This window comes from Strix uralensis, chromosome 2, assembly GCF_047716275.1.
Source record: "Strix uralensis isolate ZFMK-TIS-50842 chromosome 2, bStrUra1, whole genome shotgun sequence".
Taxonomy (NCBI): domain Eukaryota; kingdom Metazoa; phylum Chordata; class Aves; order Strigiformes; family Strigidae; genus Strix; species Strix uralensis.
The window spans coordinates 92,669,075-92,688,468 of NC_133973.1; the positions used below are offsets into that span (position 1 = coordinate 92,669,075).

The window sequence follows — 19,394 nt, forward strand, 5'->3', positions numbered from 1 at the left end:
AAGTGGAGACCAGTGACGAGTGGTGTTCATCGGGGGTTGGTATTGGGACCAGTGCTGTTTAACATCTTTGTTGGTGACATGGACAGTGGGACTGAGTGCACCTTCAGCAAGCTTGCCGATGACACCAAGCTGTGTGGTGGGGTTGACACACTGGAGGGAAGGGATGTGCCATCCAGAGGGACCTTAACAAGCTTAAGAGGTAGGCCTGTCCAAACCTCTCAAATTTCAACAAGGCCAAGTGCAAGATCCTGAACATGGGTTGGGGCAATCCCATACACAAATACAGGCTGGGCGATGAGTGGATTGAGAGCAGCCCTGTGGAGAAGGACTTGGGAGTAGTAGTGGATGGAAAACTGAATATGAACCAGCAACATGCACTTGAGGCCCAGAAAGCCAACCGTATCTTGGGCTGCATCAAGAGAAGTGTGGCCAGCAGGTCAAGGGAGGTGATTCTCCCCCTCTACTCTGCTCTGTTGAGTCCCCACCTGGAGTACTGTGTCCAGCTCTGGGGTGCCCAGCCTAACGAGGACATGGACCTGTTGGAGCGAGTCCAGAGGAGGGCCACAAAGATGACCAGGGGTTGGAGCACCTCCCTTATGAGGACAGGGTGAGAGAGTTGGAGTTGTTCAGTCTAGAGAAGGGAAGGCTCCAGAGAGACCTTGTAGCAGTCTTCCAGTACTTAAAGGGGGCCTACAGGAAAGATGGAGAGGAACTCTTTATCAGGGAGTGTAGCAATAGGACAAGGGGTAATGGTTCTAAACTGAAAGAGGATAGGTTTAGATCAGATGTAAGGAAGAAATCCTTTACTGTGAGGGTGGTGAGACACTGGAACAGGTTGCCCAGAGGAGTTGTGGATGCCCCCTCCCTGGAAGTGTTCAAGGCCAGATTGGATGGGGCTTTGAGCAACCTGGTCTAGTGGAAGGTGTCCCTGCCTGTGGCAGGGGGGTTGGAACTAGATGATCTTAAGGTCCCTTCCAACCCAGACCATTATATGATTCTATCATTCTATGATTAGAACTATATTGGTTATAATGGAAGGTTAGATGCCAAGTCTCTGTGTTAAACCTATGATTACATATCTAAATCTACATATCTTGTAATGAATCCTACCATCTTTGTAGCATTCAGCAGCTTGGTGGCTTATTATCAAAATTCTATCTGGAGAATTTATCACTGTACCTCTCTGTGCTTAGGTACTCTAGTCACCAATCTATTTCACAACATGACATGGGAAATTCAGAGCTCTAAAGACGAGGAAAATATACAGGGTTAATACCACTTTTCAGTGTGCTTTAACCACTGAAGTAATGGCTCTCCACAACAAGCTATCCTTCGAGTCAAATGTGTGCCATTTTTCAGAAACTTGTATATTGAAGAAAGGGAGAAGTCACTCCAGTTCAGATCTTAGATTCTCAATGCATATCTGAATAAACTTCCATAAACTGAATACGTAAGACTGTTAGTCTCCAAATAATGAATAGCAAAGTGTTATCCAGTTCCTGACCATGATGCTGAATCTATAAGAACGTAAGTTATCTAAAGCAGACCAACAGGGAGATTATACTTACCCTTAAGCTGAGGCTTAGAGTGTGTAAAGCTAGAATAGTGTATAAACTTTCTCTGAAAATTTGACAAGTCATAACCTCCACCTTCTCCTCAGTAAAAGGGAATACACTTTCAGATTTGGCAGAAGTCTTAATATTCTTCAGCTGTGTTATGAGAGGAATTACCTGAAATCCTCAATAGCATTCACTAATAGGTTGGTTCTCTCAGTTCCTCCTACAAGGAGCATTAGACTGTGTAAACAATAACTGAGAAAAGAGAAATTAATTCTCCAAACTAATTATTTGGTTTTTTTATTTAGGAGACAGGAGATGTGTGTTAAGATCCCATCTAGTACTGAAGAGAAATAAAACGACTGCTCTGACTAGTTAGGGATCTTATACATTAGCTAGTAGAGTGCAAGGGGAAACCTGAATACCCTCCCATGGCAACTTTGGGAATATAGCCCATCGTAATTTTCCCAGCTACAACTACTCAGTGAAATTGACTTGAATTTGCAAGTATTTAAGTACGTCTTTCAAGTATGCTTGTCAATATGTTTTTTGACTAGTTTACATTTAAAGCAAAGGGACAAAGGGACTGATCTGCAAAGACATCTTATTCTGGAAAACTATGATTCCAACTATACTAGAAAATTATGCCGTGCTCAAGAATGTGATAATTTTTTGTTAACAAGCCACTGAAGTGTTCCTGGTAGTATTCTGGCATTTACTCATTAACACTCTCCCAAACAGTTCCCAGGCATAATTGAAGAGTTAGCGTGGGCAAGCAGTCATTGCCAATATGTAGTTCACAGGCAGCTCACCTACAGTGAGAGTTTAGTTTTATGGAAGTGAGCTACTACATGACATTTGGTCTTGATACTTCAGAATGTTCCCAGGCATGTTTAATTTACTCTACGGGTGCATGGTGCCTACATCCAAAGTAATGAAATAGTTGTTTCTGGCAAGTAGACAAAGAGGTGTAGATCCCACAAGGCACTATGCTTGAACAGGTGATTTTGTACAAAGTTTCAGAGACTGAAGTGCATGCTGTGAACTTGTAAGAACTCTTCATTTAGGATCCGATATGTATGGAATTAAAGAGCAGGTAGTGGACTCCATAAAGATTCACATTTATAATAGATTCTCTTTCCTCAGGCAATCCCAGAGAGCAGAAAACTTATCTGTGTTTTTTTAATGGCTCTAAACACAGAAGTTGGTCTTACAGAGACTGTGCTTTAAAGCTTAAGGAGCCATAGGCATCATACACATTTTCTGCATGGCAGTTTTCCTTGAATCAGAACAGCAGCAGGTAAACCATACAAACTTTTATGGTTTTTTTGATCTTTTTAATTTTAAAAGATAAAGAAAGTCTATGAAGTCTTCAACACCATTATGAAGGATTAAATCAGCTTTATCTTCCAATGCCTTTTGGAACAAACGAAGAATATATGAGGCATTCTGATAGAGCCACTTTTAAGCTCAGAAAGTGTCTTCCAAGCACATCCAAAATCCTGGCTTACCAATCATCAGATTCATCATTCAAACGTGATTTAGCATAATTCTTTTATACATAAATAATCTAAACTGAATGTAATAAGGTGGGAAAAAAGAAGGATCTAAACTGAAACTCAGAAAAGTTCCCAAACTATTGACAGAGGAGGAAGGAACTGAAGTTTTAGGAAAGGATTCTATGGAACTCTCAGTAGGTTCCTAAACCAGACATACAACAGGGTTATGGAGCTTTTTGCCCTTCCCTCTTTTTTTTACTTCTTGAATTTTATGCAATATAAAAAGAAATCTTACAAGGAAAGAATCTTAAGAGGCTTAAAAACATCAAAGAGCAAATTAAGCCTTTCCAAAGTTAAGTACTACATAAAATCTTTATGATTTTTGTCAGTGATATGTCAGTGCACAACAGGTCTAATCTGACTGACAATCTTATCCACAACACTTACTTGAAAAACAAATATGTAGGACAGAAGAAACAGTACATGGCCCATAAATCTTTCTTGCAAACATGAACAGACCATCATTTGCCCTTAATTATCATCAGTAACTTTTGATGTTAAATATTCTTTGTCATGGAGAAGGTGGGGGTTAAGAGGACAAAAACAACTAAAGAAACTAATACTTATAGTAAAAATCAGCTATACATGACAAAAACTGCACTTACAGTTCCTGAATGCTAGAAATGTACACTGTGAAGCTATGGTACACATTCATCCTGCCTTTATACCCCTCTTCGTGTGTCCACCATGATGGTGGAGTTTCTCATTTTAGTAGAAGATAGCATGGTCAAAGCCTACCACTAACACAAATTATGCAGTCAACTTTCCTGCATTTGAGCACATGGTAGGGATACCCCAAGTGCAAGGAATGTGTATAATCCTGGGAGAACCACTATCCTAACTGTGGTGACCTCTGTCAGGCTGGAGACAGGATTCTGGACAAAAAAAATAATCACTCTGACCTAATATTGTGAAGGATGTGCAATCTCTATCCATAGGGAAAAATCAAAACTTATCTGGACAAGCTCTTGAACAATTGGATTTGCTCTGAGCATGGTGTTGAACTCTTCTGACCTCCAGGTGTTCCTTCCAACCTAAATCATCCCACTATTCCATGATTCTAATCGTAGGTTATATTTTCTTTTTATACTAGCTATACATATTTTCAACAACAGCAAAACTTTTCTGTGGGCACAGTTTAAAAATATTATAAATAAATCTACATTCTCTATACTTGTAGCCTTTATGCTCACAATGAGCCAATCAAATGTCACTATTATTTCTTAAAGATAGTGCATAACACAAATTTATTATTTAAAAATGACTGTGATCAGAAGGTATGTTATTCAGCCTACACATCATTTTTATCTATTGATCAAACGGTATCAGAGCAAACTGAAGAAATATAACTGGAATGAGCTCCTGTATTTGTAAAGATGAAATAGTGATGCTCTGAAACCTTGGCCTTTTTAATTTCCCAACAGATTTTTTTTGTTACAATTATATACAATCATTTCTAGGGTATTCAAAACTTATTTCCTATTATATAAATGTAAACAATGTAACTAGTCTGTTTTTACAGCTGTTTAGTTTTATACAGTTAAAATTAATTTTTCTGAAAGACAATGCAAAAAGATCTTAAAATGACCTAGAAAAATACATATATGCTCATTTATATGCATCAACCACATTAACAGGTCCTAGTCTTCATTCTGTTCCTGTATACTTAAGTAATTAAAAAAACCCTCTTTATGTTAATCAAACTGGCTGGATTCTAAGACAAAACATAATGCACATATACCTTCATTTACTTTGTCCTGAACAAGTAAATTCAGGAGGCACTTTTTTACCTTTGCTTTAGTCGTCTTTTGGCTGTTGTAGGAACATTAGCACCATACCCATATGAGAAGAGAACCCTTTCAGCTTCAACTTCATTTTCCACTGCAAAAAATTGCAGAAAGGTACTGTTGAAGAACATAATTACACTGCAAGAACTTACAAACTTCTAAGCAATTCTATTTATAACTATACACACACACAAACTTCTAGAAGCTAGATTTTCAGTTGATGTAACCTTCCGGACTTAAGTAGAACAACTTTGTTCACAATTAGAATAATACAGTGCCATACACTAATTTCTCACAACACTGGCAGGCTTTTTACTTTTTATTTTTCTGTTTTCTGATTAACATAAGACTTACGTAAAAGGAAAGTAAAGGAAAAGAGTATAATGTCACTATAGTCACAATATACACACTAATAGTATAATTCAGCAGTAGAAGGTTAGGTTGCTTTGGGTTTTTTTTCTAAATAATTAATTTTCTGTGCACACATGAGGAAGTAAAAGATGATAAAATTAGGGAGTGCTTAAGCTGACTGGACAGAAACAAATCCATGAGACCAGAAGGGACACATCTGAGGTTGCTGAGGGAGCCGAGGTCAATGTGAGGCTGTTCATTATAATTTCTGAAAGGCTGTGGTGATCAGAAATTTCTGATAACCTGAGGAAAACAAATGCCATACCCATCTTCAGAACAGGTCAAGAAGGAGATTTGTATGTTTATGCAAAGTAAAAATATTCAAAATAATCTCTGCCTCCACAGATGACTGATTTCTGAAAACGTGCTTCTAAGGATTTAAAACACATTGGAATTGCTTTGAAAAGAAATCCCAATAGCAGCAAGATTAAAACGTGTACAGATTTTTATATTTTAGCTTGTATAATTCAGGTTTCCTCTGTCCTGTAAGACAAAGTGGACCAGAAAAAAAAAAAAAAAAGGAAAAAAAGAAGTGTGTGTGTGGGAGGTAGGCAGGGGCAGAGAGAGTGGGACAGTTGTGAGAGAAGGAGGGAGCACAAGTGAACACCAGCCCAGGCACCACACAACAGTTTTGATGAACCAACTAGGAGGGAGCACAAGTGAACACCAGCCCAGGCACCACACAACAGTTTTGATGAACCAACTAGTTGGGAACAGGAGAAACCAATTTAGGAAATTAGGTGACAGTCCTATCTGACTCATGTTTCCTAATCCTCAAGTGCCTCAAAATCAGAAATACCTTCTCCCCTCAATAACTTGCACAACACTATAGCTTCTTTCCTCACTTGTCTAATACCCTTTTAATTCTATTTTAAACAAGTACTCTTCAAACACATTTAGAAAAAGAAAAGCCTCTTGTAGAGCACTTGTAAGTCACATACCTAGTTACATGAAAAACAATACAGAAATTCCAGTAAGTATGACAGAAAAAGTTTATTGATGTGGCAGTACAAAGGCACAAGAACTTCAGATTTTCAAGACTTAGTTATGATTGGGAATTCTCCAGTGCCTTAAATATATCTGGTTCAGAAAAACATAAAAAATAATCTGCCATAGTCTTTTTTGGTTACAAATTCAGTGTTGTATGTCTTAGGGAAGTGTCAGTAGTATCCTGCCATATAAATTTGTATCTGTCAGTAGTGTCCATGTAAGTGTCAGATCGTGAAATCAAATGCAAAAAAAATTTGGAAATGTTGCAGATATGAAGCTGAAGTAATGTTCTATATCAGTGTGTGCTTCTCTTATCTTAGTTTATGTCCTTCCAGGCTCTTCACCTGACTTTGTGGTGTAAAATACACATTTTATGTTAGGGGACACTTATTAATGACAGTTTTTTACACCACTTGGCAAAAAGAAGTGCCATTGTGAGGATACATATAGGTCCAATCTTTTTCTTAAAAAGATACTAACCAATGGAAGCAAAAAAAAAAAAAAAAAACCCAAAAAACCCCCAAACTAGTCTACAACAGAAATACCCCAAAGTGAAGATTTTATCCTGAAAAGGAAGAATAGACAAATGCCAAGAAAGTTTACTGTTACTCATGTGGAAGCCACTCAGATGTTGTAAGGAGTGGCTACATAAATTCTTGATAGTTTCCTGAATAGACTGTTTCATGTTATTTCAATACTAATAAAGCAACGCATAATGAGGGAATAACAGTCACAATTCAGTGATCTCTTCCACATGCATGTTCTCCAAAGGAAAAAATAAAAAGCTTATTATGAGTATATGACAAAAGCCACCTCACATGTGCAAATACACAGTTTCTTAAGTCCAGAGACTCCAACCCCCACCAGCACCCCCAGTATTGTAAAATAGCAGAGGCTTCATAACTCAAGAAGAAAAAAAAATTGCATGGTACTGAAATATAAAGAAGTGAGCACAGGACTGAAGAGTAAAATCTTATTCTCACTGAAGTCTATAGAAAATTCTAATTGTCTTCCACACAATACTTCTGCCTAAATCATATTCTTTGAAAGATAGACTGGAGTATTTCCAGAACACACTGAATTTGAAAAATAATTACATTTCCTTTCTTTCAATTAATTTTCTACCTATTTTTCTACCAGTTATTTATGACATGTAAATACCAGGACATAATTTGAGACACCAGAGGAAGTATGTCTGTGTTCTCCTTCAAAGTATTTTTAAAAAAGAAATACATTTATTTCTTTTGATTTTCCTCAGAAGTTCACCTTGGTGCTGGAATTCAGTCTTAATTGGTATTAATCCTAACTTTCAATATCAAATAGTAAGAAAAAACAATGTTAGTTATTAAATAGAGCGTATATTGAAATAATATTGAACTCCCTTTTTTCTCCAACAAAATAAGAAAATAATTATATTTTAACAGTCCATTTGGAAACTTTAAGTCATATCTGTATCACAGAATATAAATTGTAATTAAAATACACATGTAAGAAGTTAAGAATGATTTAGTTCTGTAAAAACCTTTGGTGCCATCCCAAGTTGCATAAGAAAATGTAAATCAGTGTAAACAAAGAACAGCATTCTGAACTCTATCTTCTCCTTGGAAAAAATGAGGGTAAGGTCCAAAAAATTCTGTATTAACACAAATACTCCTTAGGCAAGTTTATATATATACACTTCAAAAAAACATGTTACTGACTAAAACATAAGCATGTATATAGCAAACATGCTCATGGTCAGACTGGAACCTTTGGGTAGTCATGCCATTCTAACAAGTACAAGCTGCAGTGTATAAAATTAATAAAGTATACAGTCTAATTAATAAAGATACTCAGATATCCCAGTAATACATACTTTTTTCTACACTACTGTTTATATATAAAGCTTATGCAATGATCTTCTAGCTCGAAAACATTATTTATAAATTGTGATTACTTTTTTGAGTAGCAAAGAAAGAGAAAAGGACAAGAAGATATATGAATTAGTTTGAAATCTTAAAGTGTCCTACTCTGTTTACACACAGGCTAAAAGACTTCAAGATTAGAGTGGTACTTTCAAATTAGAAATTACTTGCCTTGTGGATTCATTTAGGCTGAGAACCAAATTAATATAGATTTCACGGAAATTTTGCTGTGTTTGAGAACAGATATCACTATTTTTGCCAACCAGAGACAAAAATTTTCAAGAGTAATAAGGCCTGAATTTAGTCCAGGGTTTAGTACTTGGAACAGACTGATCTGGCACAAGCAACTAGTTAATGACTAATTATTATTAATTCAACACAAGGAAGAGCTTTTTTCCTCCCCCCCTCAAATAATTCAAAAATTCACATTAATCACTGTACTGTATTATGAAACCTATAATTGTCTGTCAACAAAGAGGTTCCCTGGTATTCAAAATATACTTTAAAAATAGGAGAATCCTAAAAAACACATCTAATTATAATGGATAATTAGAATATGGAGAAGAGAAATGAGATAAAAAGAAACACTGAGATGATTTTTTAACATCCATATGTCTAAGTTCATGTTTATTTGATACATATTTACAAATACATTTAAAAATCTGTCATTAATATTTTCATATTACTGCATCTTAATTGTCAGGCATAAGGAGGGAGAATGACAGACACTGTAATACTTTCCAAGTGCCACGAGCAACAAGACATCTTATCATAATGCCAGAAACACCTACAGATACAACATAATTAGTGACAGAACTTACTTTCTGCTGTCTGCAATATTATCTCATCAAGCTCTTTTTCAAGTTTTTCGTAAGTATCTAGCCTTGCTTGAAACTCAGAATTCTGTGTTTGAAGTTCAATAATGCGTGTTTCACTAGAAGACTGAAGACTATAAAATTCCTTAGTAAGCACCTGTGAGAATGAATAATGGAAAGATCAGGGATTCAGCACTACAGCTATTTATGAAAGAGAAAAAATATAATACATGTAAAATGCTTAGCAGTATGATGCTAAATATTTGATGTAACTTTTGCACAGAAAAGATTAAAATACTTTAAAAAGCAGTTATTTTTTCAACTATATTATCTTGCACAGATTACACTCTCAGGTCATATCACTTATGCCTATCTCCTAAGGCCTTAGTAATTCTAAGAATCTCTCTTTGAAAAAGCTACAAGAATTTTAAAGGAGAGTTAGGAAAAGCAAAGTAACAGCTAAAAATTTAATACACAGCAGTCAAAACAGTGTAAATGCATTTATTTTTGTTGCTTTAAATGGATTCAGATTTCAGTTATCAATTTAAAAAAGGAAGGTTCCTTTACAGAGTGGCAAATGGACAAATATCAAAATCTGGTATTTAAAATATACCAGTTTCTTATTATTTACTTATTACTGAATGGTAATATGCCATTAACGTTCAGGACTAAAGTAAATACTTAATCCACTAAGCTTAAACAAAAAAGCACATATTCAAGAGTAAAAGTTATGAAGGTCTGTATCTGATACAGTGCTTGAAAACAGAAAACACATAAATATTATAAAACCAACTGGAATAAGAAAATCCTTGGTGAGTAAAGTAGTAATCTACAAACTTCGCACAGAAAATCCAACCAAAACACGTAAAGTAATAACCAAGTAGTGCTGCAGCTAAGTTGAATATTAACTTCCCAAATAGAAATCCCAAACATTCAAGATGACAATTGAATATAGATCTAAAGATACAGAAATATATGAATAGTATATACAGAAGTGATACCAGATTCACTGTCAAAACCACAAAAGACTGCACAATGCTTAGAGAAACAAGCCACTCGAACATAAAATGACTGGTCTACTGTCACAGAATAAACATATAGGTTAAACTTTGGCAACATATAAATATTCTGTTTTCTAGTTTTAGCACGCATAAGAGAAACTATGCTGAAATTCAAATAAAAACAACAGTTGGTTCACAAAGCAGCTGTAGCTGAGCTGCAAGATACTAGTGACTACACTATTCACTAAGATCAATATCCTATAAGAAGGGTAAGAAAAAACCCTTAGTACATTGATACTATATATAAGAAAGGAAATTAAAAAAACTAAGAATTCAGTCAAAAGGAACAGAAGTAAAAGCTTCAGACATCAAATATTTAATTTCTGCAAGAACGTTTCTTAATGAAAGCATACTGGTTTCAAATTGTCTCTCTACAGAGAAAAGGAAGTGCCAAAACTGTTAGCAGAATTGAATGGCAAATATTCAAGATGTTATCAGATCAAACAAATATCCACAAAGAAAATGGAAATATAACTCAAATTTTACTATCTTCTCAAAGTTTAGACATGTCGGTGCAACTAAAAATCTGTTTAGTACCCTCAAAGTCTAGTGAAACTGGTACTCCCAGTGCTTGTGACCACAACTAACCTCATCAGCTAGGATCTGAAACAATACAGACAAACAAGAAATTACATTTTATCTAAAACTCTCTAATTTTGTTTCCACTTTACAGTTCCTTTTCATAAACACCCTAGGCAGGTTCAGCACCAGAAATGCGGGGACTTGAAGAACAGCATACTTCTCCAACAATGAAGGCTGTCATAGCTGGCATTTGGAAAAAAGTTTTTTATTCTGTCCTGTCCAGCTTGTATCCTGACATTTGTTTTAGACATACACTGCCAATCTGATTTAAATCTCACAAACTGGACTCAGTGATACAATTTTGGGACTAACTTTGCACAGGTGAAGAAATTTTGTTTTAAAGTAAGTTTGCTCTACTGAATACTGGACACATTTCCAATACTAAAACAGGTAAACAGGATATGATACATTTTTGAAAGTACATGTTTGAGAGATAATAAATCCCAGGCTTGTAAAGATAAACAGGTCCAAGTCATTCAACTCTACGTAAATAGATGCACTGGGTGCAGGTGCTCAGGAGCTGGCAGAGGGGGCTGCAGGGGCAGCCTCTGTGAGGAGAGGCCGGGGCTGCCCCAGGCCGGACACAGCCGGCTCCAGCTGGCTTCAACCGACCCACCGCAGGGCATGGCTGAGCCCCTCAGACAAGGTGGTGGTGCCTTGGGGAGAATGTATTTAAGAAAGGGCAGAAAATGCTGCATGGCAGTGAGGAGTGAGGGGAAAAAAGTGTGATAAACAGCCTTGGTGCAGACAGCAAGGTGAGAGAGGGAGGGGAGGACGTGCCCCAAGTGCCAGAGCAGAGATTCTCTTGAAGACCATGGAGAAGACCATGGTGAAGCAGGTTGTCCTCCTGCAGAACATGAAAGACCACACCAGAGCAGATATCCACACTGCAGCCCAGAGAGGACCCCATGCTGGAGCAGTTGGACATGCCCTGAAGGAACTGCAACCTGTGGAGAGCCAAAGCAGGAGCAGATTTTCTCCTGAAGGAAACTGCAGCCCATGGAAGATCCTCACTGGAGCAGAGCAGAAGTGTGAGGAGGAAGGAGCAGCAGAAAGGAGCTGTTATGGACTGACCACAATGCCCATTCCCCATCCCTCCCCTCCACTGCTCAGGGAGAGGGAGGCAGACGCGTCAGAAGTGAAGGGGGGAAGTTAAACCCAGAAGAAAAAGAGGTGGGGAAAGATCCTTTAGTTTTTTCTTTGTTTCTCACCATCCACATCTATTTCACTTATTACAAATTGAAATAAGTAATAGGTAATAAGTCTGTTTTGCCCCTGATGGCAATTGGTAAGTGATCTCCCTATCTGTATATTAACCCATGAGCTTTTTCAGCTTATTTAACCCCCATGCCCCCATCCTCTTGAGGAGGGGGAGTGAGAGAGTGGCTGGGTGGATGTCTGGCAGCTGGCCAAGGTCAACCAACCATGATAGGATCAGCAATGTTAGGTCTTTTCAATGTTGTACACATCACGCTCTCCTTGACTTTTTTAGCTGTAAAAATGTGTTCCAGAATTGTGTATCAATAAAAAGTATTTTTATTATATAACAATGCTATTACAAATCCTAGATTTTAATAATGATGCTGAATTCACCATAACTGTTCTGGTATAACTGTCTTTTTTGCCTACAATAATCACATAGACTGACATAAGCAGCTTTGTGATACAAACATATGTCTACCTCACATGAATGATTCTGCTTCAGCAAAATTTGGTGGAGATACTAATTCAGCCATGTATGTTCTTTGCTACTCTTTCCCCAAGATTTTCCATTTTACATTCTAATTAAAAACAACTATATAATGCCCTCTAAAGTATCTCTTTATATAACATACCTCCAGCTTTCTCTGGTATTTCTCACATTCCATTTGGCACTGTGAAAGATTCTTTGCTGTTTCTTGTTGCATGAGTTGAACATGTTCACTTTCAAAGGACTTTAACTTACTTTGGTGAAGAAGTTCAGCTACTTTGCTTTCTGTGCCAAGCTGCATTTGTCTATACCTGGAAAAAAAAAAAAGTAGTTTTGATGATTCAAAAATAGACTACATTCTTGTTCTGTTCAGTAGAGGTATCAATTTCAGAAATTAATACAGTATTTCTAAGAGTTTATTAAGTATTAGTAAGGTTATCTATGTAACTATTGTAACCTGTATTTGAAACATCATTAGTAAAATTCAATACTATAATGACAACAAAACACAGTACATGGAAAACTCAGCCCATGACTTTTCTGAATATGTAGTTAATGCACGATCAAATGACAATGACCTTACAGTATACTTTAATTTTTTAAAATGTTTGATCAGTGTGAATCTCTTTCTTGGTACACATATGTATGCACTGAAGTCTTCTTGGGAGAGATACTAAGGAGATGTTGTCTCCTGTCTTCACCACCACATGTTACACATGATAGGGAGAAGTGGTGTTAGACATCAGTGATATCAATGGTGCATCCCTGGGATATCTCTTTGGGATATCATGGATATCAGCTACACTGCTTTTTCCCATACCCAAAGATATGAAGAAACATCAGACTACAATGGTGTATTAATTTCCACAGTCATTCAGAACCATGGGACCTTCTCAAAAAGCAGAAATGAAGTATATTTTTGAGAATATCACTATAAGGTAATTATAGGTGACAGATAAATAATATCCTGCTTAGAAGTGGACTTCATTCATTCTACTCATTTTACTTAACAAGCAGTCTCAAAAAAAGAGGGGTAAAAAAGTTTGCTGATGGAATACTAAGTTACTGGACTGTAGAAAACAAGTGTCATGTGAAGAAGAGTAGAAAAGTTTATGAATCTTAGCATTAAATAACATGAAATTCAAAGGATATATGCGAAGTAAATCACAGGTTGTAAAAATTATCCTAACCATATACATAAAATTATGAACTCCTATGTTTTCATTCACGAGTGAGATCTTGGGGTTATACTAGATAAATCCATGAAAACTTTGGCTCAATTTTAAATAATGGTCAAACCCAACATTTTGGGAATTACTGTGAAAGCAATAGAGAAAATACAGGAATCACCATGTCACTTTACAATTTCATGCTGTTGCCTGCACACTGAATGCTGACTACCATTCTAGTACCTCACCTTACAAGTGGTTAAGCATCAGAGAAGGGTAATAAAGATTACCTTTGACAACCAGCAACATCATGCACTTATACAGTTGCACTGTATGGAAGAAATTACTTAAGCAAGCTAGGACTCTACAACTTGGAAAAGAGAAGAAGACGGAAGAAATAAGAGAGGCCTTTAACATCATGAAAGGCATGGAGAATGAGCAAAGGAATCAACTGTATTTTCCAATAGATACATGAGAAGGCATCTGTAAAGCCAGCAGACACAGAATGAAAACAAATAGAAGTCGTTCTTCACACATGAAAGTTGTGAAATTCTTTACCATAAGATGCTATGGATGCTAAAAATTAACACTGACTCAAGAGTATGAAAAAAACTCAGTATCAAACAAACAGCAGAGAAATCTTGACAACTATTAAATGCAAGATGGTACTTTTGACATAGAAGTCATGTAACAACAAATTGTTAGAATGCCAGATAAACCTTTACTCTAACCCAGTGCGGTTGTTATGTTAGCTGTCATTTGTCAAATAGCAGTTGCAACACAATTCCATCGTTATTTAGCACCTGATCTTTAGGTGGGATTGAGGGTGTTTAACAAAAACAAGGGGATTACTTCAAATATTTTCCCTGAGGATTTCAGATGTAGGAATGTTTCTAAGGCACAAAGAGGAAGCAATTTTCACTGGAATTAACTTGAACAGAACAAACAGGTGTCATTATGATGCCTTTTACAATCACTCTGTAGACATCCGTGTATGAGTAAACAGTCCAACGCATGAATGAGATTGTTCCCACACAGGCTGCGTGAGCAGAGGTTGGAAGTTCTGCCTACTGAGCTCATGAAAAGGTCATTCTTTTTAAAACAATTTTCTTTTTCAATAGTATGACAGTTCTCAGTTACTGCACTCAAACTGCTAAACGTCAATTATCTATCTGGTTATTGACTACTGCGGTCAGTTTTGCTTGAGGATGCTTTTCAAGTGCTGATACTTTAAGTATTTCATCACTGCTCCCTGACTGTATGTTCCTATTTTCATTTTACCACACAAAAATAGTTTCAGCACTCATATTTGCCACACTGTACATGATTGGCTGCAGACATGACACTAAATCTGTTCTGCTATGCACACTGTTTACAATCCTGACAAGACTGTTCCAAAATGCGTAAGTCTTCACAAAGATACATGTCATCCAGCCAACTGATGTGCAATGCAACAGACAAATGAAATTATCTACAAGTCATATTTATTGACTTTTAACAACAAATTCCTATCTTCTGCCTTTACACAAAATAAATGGCAATGCACTGCTGTGCACAGCTTCAGATCTTAGTCCGAGGTTCAATGTGCAGAGCTTACACACTGGAAACATGCACAAACATAGGTTACACATACTTCTCTGTACCTACTTTCTATACTTTCCAGAGAAGCCCATAGTTCTCCGACGATTTTGTACGTCTACTCAATCAGCTGGGTGCTTCCAGAGCATGCTTATCAACCCAATCATGAGCAGTAACTTCAGAAAAAAAAATTTTGTTTTGGAAATTTGAACTAGCTTCCACATGCATGATTTGTTTTGTACTGGTAAGGTAAAGTTTTCTTTTGACCTTACTACACTGGTGAGCTCACTACTAACTCCTCCACTGTAGCACCAGAGTTTCTTTGCATTATTTGCTTTTACTTGGCCAGATAGTATCTCTGGCTTCTTGGCTACTATTTTAGTACAAGTGTGCGTGCATGTGGGTACAGAGTCATGTAACAATGTCAAAATACATTCCTTTATCTGCCTAGATGGTCTCTAAGGGAAAACAGAAGAAACCAAAACCACCTTATGCTTTAATACTACTGTTATGGAAAAAAATAGTGGGTATGCAGGATTTTTCTCCATCAAGAAATTTTAGCAAACTTGATATAGTAAGAGGGCAGGGTTTTTTGCGTCACAGAAGAATGAGGGTTGGGAAAGGGAAATTACAGATTGAGCTAATGAAACAAATGGAGAAAAACCCACATGTAAGAATCATCTAGAATGAGGCCTCAACTTCATTATGTCTCTGGGCCACTCAGATGACTGGTCAATAATGCCTGAAGTTTGCTAAAGCAGAGTGACACAATGGTTATCAAAAAGGTTATTTCTAGAGTAAAGTAGAAGAGAGAATATTCAGAGAGGGACTTAAACTCTGGTTTGTAAGGATGGTTTTAAGATTTTTCAGAGGAGTCTGTTTCTGCAAATGGTGGATAATGATATAATAACTTCTCAAAATCTGCATATAATGAGAGTAAATGGAAAGATTTCATGGTAAAACGTAGTCTGTATACTGAAAGCAAGTATGGCAGCCAACTGATTTTTGAATGGTGGAACTACAAAACACATCCAGCACAGCCTAATCTAATATTGATATTCAAAGATTTCTATCATATATGTGTGTAAAGTGAGATTCACTTAACATTTCCAACTTCTTATAAGCATCCTATAAGAACTGAGATAGCAACTCTAATCTGTTTTACCTAACAGAAATAGTTTCTTTTTTTACCATTGTCTATCCCATTGACAAAACCTGAGATGTACAACAGTGCTTCTCAAAAGTGAAACTGAACAATGAAGTATAAGACAATAAAATCGTAAAATTAAGCATTCAAGAAGCAGCAAATCCTAGTATTAAGCTTGTTAATAGGAAAGAATGCTAAGCAAGTAAATACAAATAAGACATCTTCCAAAGGAAGTCCTACCAAAATTATACAAAGCACCAATCCTTTCTAATTTTGCAAATTTGATTATACCAGCCTAAAACTCTTTAGGATACATTTTAGACATTATTTTCAACTTTAAAAACGGAAAAAAAACCTGTAAGTTGTGAAATCATCCTGACTCCACAGATGGGTCAGTTCCAGTTCCGAGATCTTTAGAGTAATTAAAATATACTCTTCTGTTTATACAAATATCTGTGCTTTGGTTCAGTGCCAAATTTGCAGAGAAACCTAAATGCCACAGGCATTTCCACCTTAACCTGTCCTATTGCAAACGTCCCACTTCCAGCCCCGACATGTCTTCTAATGTTCCTGCCCTCCTCCCTCTCTGTCCCAGCGCCAGCCCAAATTTCTCCTGATTTTCAATTCTATTTTCATTCTTTCTACTTGGGGCATCTGTTTTTCTTCTCACCTGTTTTCCTAGCCTATTCAGCTTCCATTCTGATCTTATAGGCCTACTCTGCATCTGCTGGTTTTCTTTCTCTCTATTACTACATCACCCTCATAGTTAGGCATCCTTCATAAAATCCTACCCATACTTCTTTCAATATAAGGTTCAAATCCCGGCTTAACTTTCTCACCTTTCCCAACCAAGTCTGGACGTTAAGGCTTCCTCTCTCCCAAAGAATCAAAAGCTAAGTATAAAAGTACAGAACAGAATTTTCCTTACTCTTCATTGTGCCATTTGGGAGTCACAGAATGAGTAACAGCAGTCTAGATAGGCCTAAATTAAATTCAGTCATGTTACAGACTGCACACATGCTGTCATACATGTAGCAAAGTGTGAGACCCCAGCTCAAACACAGGCACTCAATGGATCTTGGTTTCACTTTTTGATCCTTGGTACTAAAAACTTGTTTCTGAGCAATCAAAAGCTTCCCATGAATTAAGTTCACACACTACCCGCTAAGTAACTGAAAATGTAGGAACTCCGATCCTTAGTTTCAAATGCTTTCATTGCTCAGCTTCTGAAGCACTGAACATAAGTCTGATGCATCATGTATCTGGCTGGTTTCATAAACTGAAAGACTGTTTTAATATTTACTAGAAAATGGTCAAGAAAGCTGTCATTCTTCATTTAAATATATATATTTTATGGAGATTGTTACACTAACTTTATAGGCATTTTCAGTCTTTTGTACCATTTATTGCTTCATTAATGTCTATCAAATATGTTAAATTATTTCTAACCTGGATTAAAATAACAATGCGCTTAGTAACAACAAATTTAAATACCTCCAACAAAAGAAGAAAGCAGCTCTGAGTATAATGATTAAACAGAAGATGAAGCATTCCATCTACAAATTGTTTAAACTGACAAATTTATTTGCTGAAATAGTTTTCACTTAAAATGTGTTTTCCTCAAATAACATGCTGAGAATTTTTTCAGCACACTATTCCTGTTTTAGATTGTTATTAAAAAAAAATCCAGAAGTGTATTCCTGTTTTAGATTGTTATTAAAAAAAAAAATCCAGAAACATAGCTTAAATGCTAAAGGGTAAACATGACTTAACATGCAAGTTCTTGCCAGATGTTACATTTGCTTCGTATCAAGTAATTAAACATCCAGTACTTTTGTATTTGGTTTAGTAAAATCTGTTTGAGAGAAAAAGCTTAGAAGCTTTGTTTAAAGCTGCTTGCTTCAAAGGAGATTTTTGTGTTTTGCAGCATTCTAAGCATTTGTTATGTATTGGCCTCTGATCCTCATTCTGTCGAAACAACTTCCTTGGAGGCAACACTTCCACATACTATTTTGCAGTTCATAGGAAGCGTTAGTTCCAAACATCCAGATTCAGCAAGATAAACAGCTGTTTTACACTACCTGTAGTTTAAGGACACCTAAACCCAAAATTACCTATGCAATTAGTGGAGTTATTCAGTTTGTAGAACCCATGTATTTTTTCAACCCTATCTAGACTAATGCCCAGTGTACACCAGATTGCACACTTTTCTCTGCAGTGCCTCTTGAGAACGTGTGTACTTCCCATGTATTTTTCTGCCTCATGCCAGAGAAAGAAACAGGTTAGCTGCTGCATAGATCTCACTAACCTGTAACACAACCAATAAAGAGCAAAGTTAAAGGTAGGGTTGTGGAATGTACATATAAAAGGCATATCCTGATGAATTACTATAAAGGTTGCTGATTATCTTGGTGTTTATTCCACTCAGACAGCTACAGCAACCTAATTACCACGATGAGTGTTCCATCTCTTCTAAGAATTGGAAGAATGAACATTATGAAAGATGAGTCTGCTTTAGATATATCTGCTAAATCATGCTGACTGGCAGGGACTGAAATCTGTCTGTTTCCTTGTCTCTGGACTAGGCAATTGTGCTTCCTTTTATTTGACTCTGACTCTGTGAAACTTAAGATTCACTTCTGCACTGAGACACAGTTTCAGCAGTAATGGTAGAGACTGCTTCAGCCTAGCCTAGCCTGTGCTTGAGAGTTATATTTCAGCCATAAGAATTTCATAAGCCTTCACTAGGGAGTTTTCTCTCAATCCTGGGGCTCTGATGGACATTGAATCAGTCTTCCACTTCCTGAAAGTGTGCGCTTACTTTTAGGCTACTGTAAAAGAGATGAGCAACTCCTGTCACGCTGTTTTTAAAAATGAAACAGGATGTGGTTGCTACTCTGTGTTAATACAATGGTGCTGATGCATGCTTAGTTTGCTCAGAGTCACTTGCCTAGACTGTAATTACTTTAAGTAATCGGCATCTTGATTGAGTTAACTCTTGTTATTTGATTCAATGAAACAAACAGAAAATGTATTCAAATAACCTAACTGAACTTTATTGGTATAGAGATATTAATAACAGTGTCCTTCACAAAAAGAAAGGATCTGAAGAAACCAATAAACATATAATAAGGAATGGGATAGA

General features: G+C 36.6%; 1 protein-coding gene across 2 annotated transcripts in view; it reads right to left on the reverse strand.

The window, feature by feature from the left end:
* PIBF1 (progesterone immunomodulatory binding factor 1) overlaps nt 1-19,394 on the reverse strand; it is a 120,895-nt gene that overhangs the window by 38,125 nt on the left and 63,376 nt on the right. For both annotated transcript variants that reach the window (XM_074859515.1, XM_074859516.1), the window contains exons 11-13: nt 12,501-12,666; nt 9,029-9,179; nt 4,906-4,996 (exon numbers count right to left, since the gene is read on the reverse strand). In XM_074859515.1, the coding sequence (XP_074715616.1) occupies nt 4,906-4,996; nt 9,029-9,179; nt 12,501-12,666 (408 nt within the window). The remainder of the gene's footprint in view (nt 1-4,905; nt 4,997-9,028; nt 9,180-12,500; nt 12,667-19,394) is intronic.